This window comes from Haliaeetus leucocephalus, unplaced genomic scaffold (genome assembly GCF_000737465.1).
Source record: "Haliaeetus leucocephalus isolate CR32 unplaced genomic scaffold, Haliaeetus_leucocephalus-4.0 Scaffold362, whole genome shotgun sequence".
In the NCBI taxonomy this organism is placed as follows: Eukaryota; Metazoa; Chordata; class Aves; order Accipitriformes; family Accipitridae; genus Haliaeetus; species Haliaeetus leucocephalus.
Window position 1 is genome coordinate 2512414 of NW_010972798.1, and position 15170 is coordinate 2527583.

The 15170-nt window shown below is 38.9% G+C and overlaps 1 protein-coding gene across 1 annotated transcript in view; it reads left to right on the plus strand.

Annotated features, from left to right (window-relative positions):
• The window catches only part of ECT2 (epithelial cell transforming 2), a 30750-nt gene extending 21530 nt beyond the window's left edge, over positions 1 to 9220 (plus strand). Inside the window, exons 21-24 of the mRNA XM_010572905.1 lie at positions 1170 to 1324; positions 3305 to 3412; positions 4542 to 4688; positions 8445 to 9220. Coding sequence (XP_010571207.1) covers positions 1170 to 1324; positions 3305 to 3412; positions 4542 to 4688; positions 8445 to 8534 — 500 coding nt within the window. The 3' untranslated portion in view covers positions 8535 to 9220. The remainder of the gene's footprint in view (positions 1 to 1169; positions 1325 to 3304; positions 3413 to 4541; positions 4689 to 8444) is intronic.
• The last annotated feature ends 5950 nt before the right edge of the window (positions 9221 to 15170 follow it).

The following is a 15170-nucleotide window of genomic DNA, read 5'->3' on the forward strand; positions in this document are numbered from 1 at the left end:
CAAGTGCTGTTGCCATGAAACCAAATCTTCATTTAACTGGTGATAATGATGCTCAGGAGGAGCTGTGCTTAGCATCTTAAAAGAAAGATTTAGATGATTTAATTTCTCTGGCTGCTTTGCCATACTGAAACTGTAGGGGTTTCACTGAAGTAATGCATTGCTACAGCAGCAGAACTCATGCTACAATATTGTTCCAGCCTTCATAGTGGTGTCTAAAGAAGTCTAGTCAGACTAGTTTCTAGATCTATACCCTAGGAGGATAGATTTGATATTTCACTGTAGGTGATGGTACGCACATCGTACTCGTTCTGCTTTATGTTCTCTGAAGCACCTGAACATAGAAACCCCATAAAAAATAGAAATGGCAAAGAGGGTAAGTGGTAAATGTAGTGCCTACCTGCATTTTTGAAAGGTACTTTAGGATTTCTCTTTTAAGAATTCTCTTTAAATTACTGTACAACACTTAAGTTACTTTGGGACTTGGGTCATGGGAGCCGTTTGTAAGGATACCATTTAATATTTGCTAAGAACTTCAGTATGCAAATCTTGGGAGAGGTCAGCTACTCTTATATACACTCCCTTATAGGACTAATTTTCTAGTGCTGCTTTTCTAAATTGGTTAGCGTGATTCAGCTGTGTCTGCTGTAAAGGGGTATCAGCAATGGATTACTCTTGTGCTATCAAGTGAGCAATTTTTGTCAAGTTTAAACAGTAAAACTGTTGTAACTTGCCTATTTTAATGTGTCATATATAGTACTGATGTCTTTGTTGTTTTTTTCTGCTTTACAAAATAGGGTAAATGCTGTTTTCTTTGTTCTCTGTTGATAAAGAAATGATCTGTCCAACATGTCATGAGTTAGAGAACGAAACTGATATTTACTGCTGTATCCAGTAAAGACTGACTAGTCCACAGACTAGTTTGGTGAATAAACAGCTGTTGCATGAACAGCTGATTGCAGCCTCTTGATGAAGGATGCAGACAGAACTCAGTGCTCTGGCAAGTAATACAACAGCTATCATGTAAATAAAGATAAAATCCTTGCACGAAATCATATTGTCCCTAAATCTAGCTCCTGGCAGATGGAGGGTTAACTCTTCTGAAGGTTCCCCCCTGAATTATAAGAAAAATTATTATTCTGTGTCTTGCCTCTTTTTTTAAAAAACTGTAGATTGCCATAAAGCTTTTGCCTTAGTTGTGCGGCCACCTACAGAACTCAACAACAAACTACTCAGTTTCCAGATGACAGCTGAAGAACCTCCTAAAGAGGACTGGTTGAAGATGTTGTGTCGGCACGTGGCTAACACTATATGTAAAGCAGATGCAGTAAGTACTCTGGAACCGTGTTGCTGATTGGAAATATTTCTCTCTTTTTGGCTTGAAGCATATGAAGCTGAAGAACTTGTTAATAGTGGACATGCTTGAGGTCAAGTAGAGCAGAAAACATTTCTGCTAGCATGTCTGCAAATAAGTGGTTAAAAAGTGGAAAAGGAAACAGCCTGGAAGTTATCTTCTACAGAAGCTAATTACTTAAAAATCAAGAATAATGCCCTTCCCCTATCAAAGATTAATTATAAATAACTTAAGCTCTGCACTGCAGATCTAAACAGAATTGTCTTCAGCTTGCTGCTTTCACAGCTATGTTTCAATTTACAATCCCAGCATTGTGGATCATATGTTTTGGTTTAACTGTGTTAGGCTGAATTCTTTGTTCTATACCTTATTTGCATGGGCACCATAATGTAAGAGACATGAAGCATCTTCCTTTTGTAGACAGAGGCCTACAACCTTAAAACAAGGAAATAAAGAAAACAATGAAATAAAGGAGACACTGGCCGCCTCACATTTTTAGAAGCTTAATGTGTGGGCTTTCTGCAGCCAGAAAACTAATAATTTGAGGAGGAGATCCTCTCCAATTAGGGCAAGAGACTTTCAGCTAATATTTTAATTATGTAAGAGTGTATGCGTGTCAATCATCCAAATTTGCTGAAAATGTGAAGTACATATAGCTGAAACAACTTGGGTTTAAGCTAGAAATGTTTTATGTTCTGCATTGTACTCTTACTTGTTTGGTTGTTTGTGATTTTTCAAAGACATGCTTGTTTCAGGACAGGTAGTTAAGTAATCAAAATAGCATCTTAGTTTTATTTTGTTTGGCTTGTTATCTAGGGACTTACAAATAAGAAACTTCGCTTTGTGCTTTTCCTTCCTTTTTTGGTACTGAGTAGGAAAAGTACTGATTCAGAAGAGTTAACTTTGATCTGTCTGTCACCTATCTTTAGTCTTTTGTGTTAAGTATAACACAAAGGGATGGAAAAATGTTGGGTTTTTTAATATAAATTATATCTTTGTGTAATAAATGTGTCATTCCCTCCTGCCCCAGGACATTCACAATCATATGCTGACAACTTGTAACCTACTATGCTGAATCCCATTAGCTGCAATTTCTGTAACTGCTGCTTTGTACCAACTATATAATACTTTTTTCTTGCCGATTTTAATGTCAAATTGAGCTTCAATTTAAGCACAGTTCCCGTTTTTGCTGGTTTTCAAGAACTCTGGCATCATGTGAGAATGAGCTAGTGTTGACTTTGCCACATGGTGGCAGTAAAGGCTTTAACTACTCTGTTAAGACACTAGGAATAGCTACACAGCTCAGCTTGCTGTCTGGTGTCCTTATGATTTTTTTTTTCCCCTAAAAAAACTTTTTTTTTTTTAGGTAAACTGCCTTTTCTCAAAATAAAACCCCAAAACAACAACTACCCCCCCCCAACTTCCCACTCCCATGCGTGCCCCCTGCCCCCATGTTTTGTAAGTAGCTAGCTAGAGATTGCTTTGCACATGTTAGAGTTTAAGAATGAGGCATGAAAAAAACCCCAAACTTGTGGCTAGTCTGAAACATTTATTTGGCTTAAGCTGAAAGAATTAGTCTTAATGTTTGACAGCTGGATCTATCAAGATTTCACCTCAGAAAAGAGATAGATATGTTAGTGAAACTAAGAGGTATGTGAAACTCTCTAGGTATACTTCAAAATGATTGCCTTTACTTTGGTAAAGCCTGAATTTGAAACTGAATCAATCAAAACAAATGTAGAACTACTGATGAAGTGGTTTCATAAACTGATTGCACCAGCAGTTAATCTAATGAAATGGCATGAAAGCAAATAGCTACTTAACTGTATATTGAGGTAAATATGGAGGCGTACGGCAATTAAAACATCTAAATCTGACCTACTGAACTAGAGAATGATATTTTGACAAGTGCTGATGTTTGTTGACCATTATTAAGACTATTTTTGTCAATAGGAAAATCTCATTTATACTGCTGATCCTGATTCAGTTGAAGTAAATACTAAAGATATGGACAGTACTTTAAGCAGAGCGTCCAGGGCAATAAAGAAAACATCAAAAAAGGTAAGATACTACAAAGACGGTACTTTACAGTAAACCCCATTTTAGTCAGGGAGTTGTGCTACTATTCCTGTTTCAGGTGTTTTGTAGTACTTACAGCAGTGACAGGAAAAACTTAATCTGAACTAAAACTCTTAAGTATAAGCTCCTTAAAGAAAGAAGGTGGGGAGCGTTTGAGGTTTTGACTGAGTAGTTTTGGAGTATCTGTATATAGTATTATGGTCATAAGTATTATGTAGTCATTTTTGAGTCTGTTACAGAACTTACTTTGTTTAATATTTTGAATCTCTTAAATATATTACAAAAAACCCCCAACCCTCTGTTCTAACTGTTCTTAGCATATTGAATGGAGTTTTAAAGCTGCCTGCAATTATCTAAATACAAGTACCTTCAAAAGTAGGATGGGTGTGTAGAGCATGCGTGTCCTGATAATGAAACAGACTTCGAAATAGCAAGGAAGTAAGCGCTGAATGCTGGTGTCTGCCTGTGCATGCTTTCCCTTGTGTATGGCTTAGATACTTTCAACTAATGGACTGAGAAACTGTGCCCTCTTCTGCTCGGAGGACCTGGCTGGGAGGCAGGATTAAGGCTGCCTGTCTGCTCCGTCATGTTGGCCGTGCACTGGGTTTGGTTCTGCTAAAGTTTGTGGCATGACAGAACGGTGCAGCAAGGAGGAATCTGTTCCCCATTCTCAGCAGCCTCGCAGCAGGCTTAGTATGTTGAAGGTGATAATACTGTTTCTTAGAGAAAACTGTGGAGGCTGCTGTAGTTTGGAAGCCGTTGAAGACGAAATTTGAGAGTAACTTAAAGGAGGGGAGACCTGACTTTGAAGAACCCAAGGGATGTGAGGAAGCCTAGTTGACTAGACTTTATTTTGACTTCTCCCTGAATCTCTGTTTTGCCCCCTGCTGTGTTGTCTTCATATTTGGACAGAATGAGAAGAGCAGGGCTGATGGGAAGCATTAAAAGTCAGATCATCTTGTGGGTGTGTTTGCTTGCCTAGTTTTGATAGAGTCATATTAACATTTGATGCACACCCTACAGATGTTCAAAATTTGAATGCTAGCCTATATTGTAGTAGTTATTACAGCCTGATTTTTGTCATTGTATAACTGCTTGTCAAACTCTTCAGGTTACAAGAGCATTTTCTTTCTCGAAAACACCAAAGAGAGCTCTTCGAAGGGCTTTAATGTCGCACAGTGCAACAGAAGGAAGAAGTCCCAGTTCAGCTAATGACAGTTATATAGGCAGCCGACTGACTAGTACATCGTCATTAGCGGTAAGTGATTTGGCTGCGCAGGCCAAATAAGTAACCTTTTTAAGATCACAGTTATTTTAATGTCTGGTGTTGATCTTGCTTTAACAATTTAAAGATCCACAGTGGAAAAATTTATTTTTAACTACACTCATAGACGTGTTATTTTCTGAGCAAGAGTTGTTTAATGAGAAGGCTTACTTGCTGAAAATGCAGAAAAATCTGCTGTATGTACTAGAAATTGGGAGTTGCCTTGTACAATTAAGTTTGGAAAAAAAAAAAAAACCCAGCCTCTTTTGCCAGAGATGGAGTATGTATCCTCTTCTGGGTGAGAAGCTTCTAGCACACTATCTTGTGTTAGCTCATGCTTTTGATTTTTGGACAATATTTACAAATGTGGTGTACAACCCTGAATAGTATGATGAAAGTGTCAATGAGAGTAGTGAGATGGTAGACATCCTGTGAAACAGACTGGGAAAGAAGGGTACAGAAATACAGATGCTGCCCCCTGAGAGTTTTTAAAAAGGCAAGAGAATTATCTCCTTTTACATGTTTAAGAAAACTTGGTACAATAACGTATTGTTCTACATACTGCAACTCTTCTGCTATGCTTGGCTAACTGTTGCAGCTTTCTTCTGCTACACTAGGTCAAACTCAATTTCCTACTACAGTCTAGTAAAGCAGACTAGATTTGGAGGAATTTTTTCGTTATCTTATGAATCTCCTATGAAGACAGGCTGAGAGACTTGTTCAGCCTGGAGAAGAGAAGGCTCTGGGGAGACCTTAGAGCAGCCTTCCCGTACCTAAGTGGGGCCTACAAGAAAGCTGGAGAGGGACTTTTACAAGAGCAGGTAGCGATAGGACAAGGGGTAATGGCTTTAAACTGGAAGGGGGTAGATTTAGATTACATGTAAGGCAGAAATTCCTCACTATATGAGGGTGGCAAGGCACTGTGACAGGTTGCCCAGAGAGGTTGCCCAGGATGCCCCGTCCTTGGCAATGTTAAAGGCCAGGTTGGATGGGGCTTCGAGCAACCTGGTCTAGTGGAAGGTGCCCCTGCCCCTGACACGGGGGTTGGAACTAGATGGTCTTTCAGGTCCCTTTCAACCTAAGCCATTCAATGATTTGATGACCTTTGCTTTTATTCTAGTGTTTGAGTAAAACTGTATGCTAAGTAAGCATCTACTTGAAAGTTTTGTAGTTTGTAGAACAGAAAGCTAAGAACAGTATTTCCTGTGTATCTTTGTACTACTGCTTCATGTGTCAGTACCTTAAAATAGAGATAATTCAATATGTTTGAGTGGCCATTAAATTATACAACATAAAGATATTGCCCTGCTCTCCCACATGAGATAGGCATGAGAAAATATGGATTAATAAGGGAGGAAGTATCACAATAGACTCCCTTGCTTTAGAGGAAATAAGAAAATCTACCAGTGTGGCTATACCCCAGCTCTCTGTAGAGATTTTCTTCCTTCAATTATGATTGCTCCAACGATTGTTTTTGAAGTCTAATATTCCGTCTTCATTTTGATACAGCACTGTATCTCATTTCTCATGAAAATGCAAGTCATGCGCTTTCCTCTTTGTGTGTGTCTACGCCATACAAAAATACTTTTTTCCACAAAATGGTAGGAACTTAAAGCGGTGAAAAATATTTTCCTATTTTAAATTGTTCCCAGAGTCCTTGGACCCCTGAGGTAGTAAGCTGCAGCTTGGCAGCAGATCATATGTTGTGTGTGATGTGTGGGGTTTTTTTAACCAATCCCACACACCGCTGAACTTGCATAAAGCCTTTTTGGTTGAATCATAAGGTTGAGGGGGAAAAGAGAGGTTTGGATTCCAGCCCCTCAAGCTGGGATACCAGTGCAGTTCCTGAGTAGGAAACTAAAGCTGCAGGAAACCTGTCTGAGTCCATTGAGAGGCTCAAAGCTGTTATTCAGAGATATTGTTTTATTTAAATGAAATCCTGGCCTGTGCTTATGTGGAGATTTTTTGGTGTAGAAAAACTATAGAGTAAAAATATCAATAAAGCTTGGATGCTTGGTTTTTTTTTCTTGTTTGGACTAACTCTTGAACCCCTGCCTAATTGTAGATTGCTCGTTCATCTTCTACGTGCAGCCTAAATGGATCTGTCAAATGTGCTGTTAATGTTCATCGCTCCAGTTCTGTTGATTGGAGCTCTCAAAATTCCAGGCCTCGACCTGTGCTGTGCTCTGGCTCTCCAAATAGCCGTCTTTCAAATGCTGTAGAAGGAAAAACCTCTTCCAACTTGGAAAGCTTAAATGGTCATGCCTCGGACAGATCACGTCCTATCCTTATTATTACTACCACTTCTGGTGATGCTGGAGATAATAACCAATGTGGTGCTGAAAAATTCTGTACATCAAATCCTGACTGTTAATGCCAGTCTTGCATGAAGTGAGCAAAAAATCTTGATTCCTCTAAACTAAGACAGTACGGTACAACTGTATAAAACACTAGAATCCACAAAGTGTTTTAAATGGTGTTGGGTGTTTCTTTGACTTGTTCTAATGTATGGGGTTGCAGTCAACACGCACATGTGGTCTAGTTCTACTTCTGGTTCTGGCTGCAAAGTTAATTCTTTCACAAATCCTTTTAATTTTTCTGCTTTTTTTTTCTCAATTCATTTCTATACAATAGAATTAATTACTGTTTCAGTTCAGTTGTCCAACTGGCAGTGTAGCTCACTGGCCAGAGTTCTGAGGACCTTAATAACTTGGTTGCAGAGGAGTCTTGAGCAGCTAATTTTACCTGTGGTTTTAAGTTTTTGTTCCCCCACCTGTAAATAGAAAAAATACCCTGTATAAAATACTTTAGAGTCTAATAAGAGCTGCTATATAGAAGAGTTTAGGATTTAATTTTCAAACATTGCCTATGACTGCAAGTAGAAGACATGCCATAAACAGGCATTAGACTTCGTAGTGAAGTGGTATATCCTTACCTGCTCAAAATATCCCTATTTAAAAGGTTCTCGAAGCATGCAGGTGCAGCAGGCTGCCTAACTACCATGACCTGTTTATACGCTGAAAAGCTTGGCTGAGCTATAAAGAGCAAGGGAAGATTGCTTGTGAAAGTATCTTGAGGTTTAATGTAAAAAGAATATAAAAATCTCAGCTGATCCAAAGAGGTTAACTTTTAGTGCTACCACTGTAATTTTAAGTCCCAGAAGCAGGCTATGCTGCTAGCACCAGAAAAGTCAGCTTTTTGCCTAGTTTGTGCCCACCCAGGCACAGCTAAAGCAAGCTTTGACAAATCGTTATGATGTCTCTTGCCTTCTGTATCCAAGAAGGCATGTATTCAGTGTCTAAAGTGGGGCTCCAAGCTGGTAAGAACACAAAGTTGTGGCATCTGAGGGGGAGCTCCATTTCTCTAAGAGATTATCATAATGTGTCTTGCCTTCAATTTGGAGGGAGAGTATTATTGCAAAAAGTGTGATGCAAGTTGTATGCAAATACTTGGCTAACAGCTAGTCTTCAAAACCATGTTCTTTCATTCTTAATCTCTCAAGGCTGGTAACAAGGAAAAATCTTTCCCTTGCATTTTTAAAAATATATGCATTCTACTCATTTGGTGCTGTCTAACTTTTCTGTTCAAAATCTAGAAATGCTGAATCATTAATTTCAAAAGCTGCCAGTCTTAAAGATATTCTGTACTGTTACATTCTTTATACTATGTATCAGGGTTGAGAAATGACTACTGCACTGTTGACAATGGCTAATAAATGATCAAATAATTTTTTTTTTTTTCCCCCAACAGGGTATTCCTTCTCCTTCCTTGGTCAGTCTTCCCTCAATCTTTGAAAAAAGGAGTCATACGTTAAGTCGATCAACAACCCACTTGATATGAAGCGGGTCTAAAATACAGTGCTGTATTGTAGAGACTGACAAGCAGCTGGCTGTTCATATGACCTGTTACTGACATTAATGGTACCTTAGTCATTAGCACTTAGCAATGATTAGCAAAATGTTAGGTAACACTAAGTTAATCATAAGGGGGTTTTAGTTGTATTGAAGCAGATCAGCTAATCAGTGGAATAAGTAACTGGGTCTTTATTTAAGAGACAGTATTCCCTTGCACAAATTTATTTTCTCACCAACATAGTGGAAGCATTTTCTTCCATGGTAATTGTTCCCTCTAGGCAATAAACTAGTTTGTCAGACTTTTAAATGAAGGTGGTGATCAGATAACTTACCACTAGTTTGGGTGACTCTTATGCTTGCCTAAAGTCATCAACTAGCAGAGCACTCTGATGTTTGAATTGTTGATTTCTTAAATGGAGATGCATTATGAAGTACCTGACCTTTCAAGTATGACAGTTAACCTGTTGTACAGCTGCTTATTCCAGATATTTTATAAATGTAGTTGTTTATAAAGAAATAGAATTGAGTTCTGTGATTATGGTCTTCTGCAGCCTCACTGTAACACAGTGGTCTGTTATATGGGTTTATTAGAACAGTAAGTTTAAAGGCTATGACTGGCATTGACCACCAAAAATTATTAACTGAATTCTTTGAATTTCTTTGAAGTGGAAGTCTGAGGAAAATAATTACACTCCCTTTTAGCAGGGCTGTTAAACCTCCAAAACCCCACACCTTCCACATACTTGGTTAACAAATCATTATTTAATGTATGGGGTTATTGGTGTGGCATTGTAACTTGAAGGCCCCATTTTGGTGTGTCAAACTTCAGGTGTAGTACTCCTAAGGCTTTTACTTGGCTTTCTCATGTATTTGTGTCTTCCTTCAAAACTATATCTTCACTTCTTTCATCTCTGAACAGTTAGTATGATGCGATGCTATCTCAGGAACTATCTAAATATGTATATTTCTGCATTTCATTAACAGTTTAACTGTGTGTCTGTATTAGCAGGAGTTCTCAACTTCTGGTTTCTTTTTAACCACCAGTGTCTTGTCTTATGTTTATATGTAACTAGTGATGCTTTTGAATGTGTCAGACTTAACTGTTTTTTATATCTCTTTATGCCAATCCAAGCAATGTAAATAAACTGTTTAAAATAACACTGCTTGTGGCTTTGCTAAACAGGCTTTTATGAGAGTCTACTTTGTCTTTTCACATAAAAAGCGTTGTGTTGGGCTCCAGCCTACAAGTGTACTCTGATTAGCTGTATAGCTATTCCTAATAAAGCATTATAAGATGGTAGGCCTGAATCTGCCAGACCAGAACTTATTTTCTCTTAATATATTCACCATTCTCCCCTCTTCCCCTGGGTATGTGTATCCATGGGTATTTTGTCCTTATCCATTCAAAATAAACAGCTGAGCTAAATATGCACTGACACTTACATAATAAAATGGCTCTAGGAAATGAACTATTCAATAAATGCTGTGCTAAAAAATCAACAACAGTTTTTGGTTTCTTTGTTATTTTTGGAAGGACATCTTCAACCTTGTTCACTCCATGAAAACTTATGATAATATCAGGCTATCATTTCTCTGGTCATCTTTAATTTCCAAATTATTTATATTTTAGCTTCTACATCAAGTTCACTTGCACTCAAAACCAATTGAACCTCTAGTGCTTACTGTATTGCCTAATCTTGTCATTACCACTACTGCACAGCTCTGTTGTTGCTAAATGAATGGAAAATGATTGTTCAGAGGGCTGAGTCCTACTGCTCTTCATTTGTTGCATACAGCTTTCTAATGGAGGAACTAGTTCTGCTCAGTCTTGCTAACTCTCAAAGGAGGAGAAGAATGAGGAAGACCATGCCTGCCTCCAGTGTGACTTGACACCCTCCTGCATTCTGGATGCATTATTATCTTAACCCATTATGTCAAGTTTCAGCATGAGATGCCCCTATTTTTATTAAAAAATAGGTGTACTGTTAAAAAAAAATCTTACATTAGCATTAAGAGGAAAAGGGCAGCTCAGTCTCCTTGTAATTAAATGAGATGATTTTAAATGGTCAATGTATTCATTACTTTGTCCACAGCTCTTTGACTACGCTCTATGGTGATGTACTCCAGCAGCAGTTAATTGAAGGCACACTCGGTCCCAAACAGGTGAGAGGATACACTGCCTGTGTGTATCTTGGGATTGTACTGAAGCCCTTAACTGCTCTTTGGATATTGACTGTCAGAGGACCAGAAGTTTTTCAGTGAGATAGAGAGAAGTGAAAACAGTGACATTTTGGGTTAAAATAACAAGCTGATAGGTAATAATTAACACCGAGTTGCTGATTTGACCACTTGCTCTCAACCTAAGTACCTAGAGCAGTGTAACAAGTCTTTTGGATACTGGAGAAAATAGTAGCAATTGTCTGACCCAGTTTTAGTAAGGCATTGTCTTGCATGACAGTATTAAGAGGTTGCTAGCAGAGGGGAAGCTACTAGTGAGCAAATACAAAACTGGCTTATCTGTACCCATTGGACAGCAAATCTTATTAGTATCCACTGTGGTCATATTGAGTGGGGCTCCCCGGGGGTCTGTTCAGCATTTCTATTGACTTGAGTGGATAATGGAGTGGGAGAGTGTGCTTATTAGTTTTACGACTGTCACACAGCAGCAAGAAACTTGAGTACATGACAGAACAAGATTAGAGGGGGAAGCGAGCTTTGTAAGTGAGAGAGGGGCTCCAGAGTAACAGAAACAAGCAAAAATAAGGAATTTTTACAAATGAGAGACTTGCCTCCACCTTCTCCATTTCCAATAATATGTGCACATGTTGTAGCATTAGAACAAGTATGTAATTTGGGGGGAGCATTTTTATTGGTGTTCTTTTGAATTTTAGGTGAGACTGGTTCTCAAAACTAAAATTTTAAACAATAATGCTTTTACCATCTAGCCGCTATGGGATGTGCCTTGTTGAGTAACAGTAGTCATCTGGTTTTGTACAATACCTAGCTTCAATCACGATACAAACAATTCAAATCTCCTGAATAATTTTTTAAACTTCAATTCAGAGAGAGTTTAGTTGAATTAAGTATAATTTCTCAAGTTTTTATGCCGAGATTTCTCTATCAGTAGAACTATAGGATCTGTTCTGCAACTCTTTAAAGAACAAACTTTGGGATAAAAAGAACATTTCTTTCTAACCTAGCTCTCATTCACTTACCACTGTGCTAAAGAGTTAGCCAGCACGCATTCAGCATACGATGAAGAATTGTTTTCGTTCAGAGAGACTGGAACTCTCTGAAGAGGAGGTCAAAAGATGATCTTTGTTTAAAACACAACCTTCTGTTCTTGTAGGCTGCACAGAATCAAACAGTTCAATGAGCTTGTGCTCATTGCTACAAGAATCCTTATTCTTAACGATTGTTCTAAATTGGTGTTTCTTAAACTTGAAGAACAGCTATCAAAGGAAAGGGTCTTCTGTTGGGTGGGTGTTAGGTGGGGATGTCTCACTGTTCTGATCCAAACTTTCAAGGAGAATGCAGTTTTCTAGCAGCATGCTGGCTCGCTTCTCTTTTTAGTATGTGTATCTCGAAGTTCCGGGTAGTACTGCTCCAAGAAGAAAATTCCTTTGAGTAGGTGTGCTATATGTACATTGCCATGGAATTTATTTAAGTATGCCCTTCGACATTTTGAGAAAATTATGTATTGTGTTACCCATCTCTCTTTGTTACTAGTTGAAATACAGAATGGTGCTCTGAAGTTCACACTATAAATGGTGTTAAAGGAGCCTGTATAGCTCTCAGGTGGTACTTTGGAGGGAGTACATGGACTAAAGCTCGTACTGAGGCAGGGTGATGCATAAGGAAGCAATAGTTGGTTTGCTTGCTTAAAAAAATGAGAAAAAGCCCCACTGAGCTACTGAAGAAGCCAGAAGTGGGCCAAGACACCGGAGGAAGTCTGGAACACGGGTTGGAGCTGAACTCTTCTCCTTATGTCGATATTTGAATCACATGAACTTCCTAGCTGAGTCCAGGCTTGAGTGGTCCAGCCATTCACAAACCTGTACCTAGAATTCATAAACATACTCTCATGGCAAGCTATTAAAGCATTCATGGACTTAAGATGGTTAATCTTTTATAGGTTATTTTGTTCAAAGAGAAAAGGTGGAGAGATTACAGGTGCTTGAGAGCACCTGTTTGTGAATTTGTTGCAGATTCAACAGGACGGCTTGACCTGTATTTTGCAGAAAAATAGTTGCTGTTTCAAAAATAGGAACTGAAAACTCCACTGTGAGATGGTTGTTTACAACCTCTGAAAGCCAGCCATCAGAGACAAAACAGGGGCTAGCTAGAATGTACTTTAAAAACACAAAAGCTGTTGAGAGCCTAAAATGTTGGCTGAGTGCTCTGTGCAGCTGACATTGGAAGGGTGAAGGCAAACTGGTGCCACGTTCTTTGCCTTGAGACCGGTTTTAAGCACAAAGCCAGAAACCTGCTCTTTGCCGTCAGTAACGAAAGCTAAAATGCAAATGAGATCACCATGAAAACAAACTAATTAAATATCTAGTGAAATACATGTAACACTGTCAGGCGTTAAGCAAATAAAAGTAATTTTTAGATAAGAACATTACCACTATTCAGGGCTGAATTTTCAGCTGGCACAGAGTATTCTGTCAGCCTCTATACAAATGCAACCATGCATTTGTATGCCTAATTTAGGCAGTTAGAAGGGCAATTACCACCCTACCTGCAAATTGTAATTAGTTTAAGCTGTCTCGGTGCCTTCAACAGCTGATCCATACAGTGACACTGACTTCAAGAAGAGCGACTGTAGTAGGAGCTACCCTCTGTTGTTGAAGCAAGTTATTATATATAAATACATATATGTTTGCAGTAGTGAGAAAACAATGCTTACAAAGAGATGTGAAGCCTCCTTTTATTTTTACCTGACGTAGGGAGCCCTAATGCAGGTACTTTATAGTAGTGGAATTAAGCAATTGAAGTTCTGATATTTCTATGCATATTGGTAGAAAGAGGAGAACCTTTACACCTCTCGTTCCCCCTCTCCCTCCAGCACCTCAATTTCTTCGAGGGCTGAGGAAGAGGGGTTTGGCCTAATGCTGGAGAGCCCAGCTTTGCTGCTCAGCTTACCAGGAGCACTGTAGAGCCCGTCCTGTTTTGGGGCAAGTAAAACCTTGTGCCCACCGAAGCCCAGAAGCAGGCTGCGTTCTGCCTCGCCAGCTCAGGTTTCCCTGGCACCTGCGAAGATTGGGTAAAGGATGACTTTTTGCATTTCTCTTCCGCCACCTCTTTCTCCATCCAGAGATCAAGGAAAGCGCAACAGCCTGGTAAGCACGCTATCAATTTATTAATGGATTCTTTAAAATAGGATTGACTGGAATATAAATTGTATTACCTGAGCTCTTGGAGATTTTGGTTCGTGGAAGGTTAAAAACGGCAATGTTTACTTGTCAGTGTTTGGAGATGCTAACTACCTCTCATAAACACTCAGCTTCTGTCTCTACCCAAACAGTCAGTAGTTTATTGGCTATGTTGGATTGTAAGCTCCTACATGCTTTCTGCTGCTCTGTGATGGCGAAGATGATATTTCAGTAATTTCTCCAATGTTTCAGCCTGGAAGGGATGTAAATATAAGCATAAGTGATTTTGAAAATGTGCCTTTTCTCTGTGTTTCAATGGCTCGTGCATTAGAGTTGGTATGGCTGACAAATCAGCACTGATTGCTAATTAAAAAGCTGAATATATTAAGGAGTTTCATACTTCCATTTCTTCCTCAGATTGAAACCCTAGCTGTATGAGTGAGTGCTAGTGAAGCTCTAATGGATACAGTCTAATTACTTGCCATTTTTGTTTTGACTTAACAGTTCATGAATTACAGTAACTCTGACTGATCATTGCTGATTACTAATTAAATGGCAGAATTTGGGTTTATGTACCTCCAGCTTTTAGCCCCACAAAAAGTGGCAATCCATCTCTTAACAAAAACCCCTTGCTCTCTGCTTGTTTGTTGAGATGTAAAAGCTGATGGTCTCATCCCTCTGGAAAATAAAAATTCTTAGGGCACGTTTAACCGTAGTGGTGGATAAATATATTTCAAAAATAAAGTTACTGCTGCGTTGCTTATAAAGGAGGCTTTGGAAAGAAACTGTTCAAGGCAGTATAACAACTCAGCATGTTTCTTGGCACTCTTATGGATCGCCTCAACCCTCATTTAGTAAGTACAAAGACCAAGACGATTTTTAGTCCTTTATCTGCGGGAGGGGACAATTTATTCACTGCTATAGGTACTCCCTAGGTCACTCAGACACTAGAACAAATGCAGCCATGGATTGTCTTTCTTTTTCTTCCTCTTCATTTGCCTTTTGTATTCAATGTACCCAGAATTTAATCTGGTTCTTGACAGGATTACTACTCTCCTAATCTGTGATATGTTTTAATTTGTGATAGCGATCTGTAGAAATGAGCTGTTGAGGTTGGGAGTCCTTCCCGTGATGATGGTGTCCCTCTAGTCCTGAAAGGCAGTGGGTAGAGTTAGGGACAGCTGGTAAATGGTATAACTGCTATAACTTTTCTCACTAAATGCCCAGGAATATTCGGTTCTATTCCA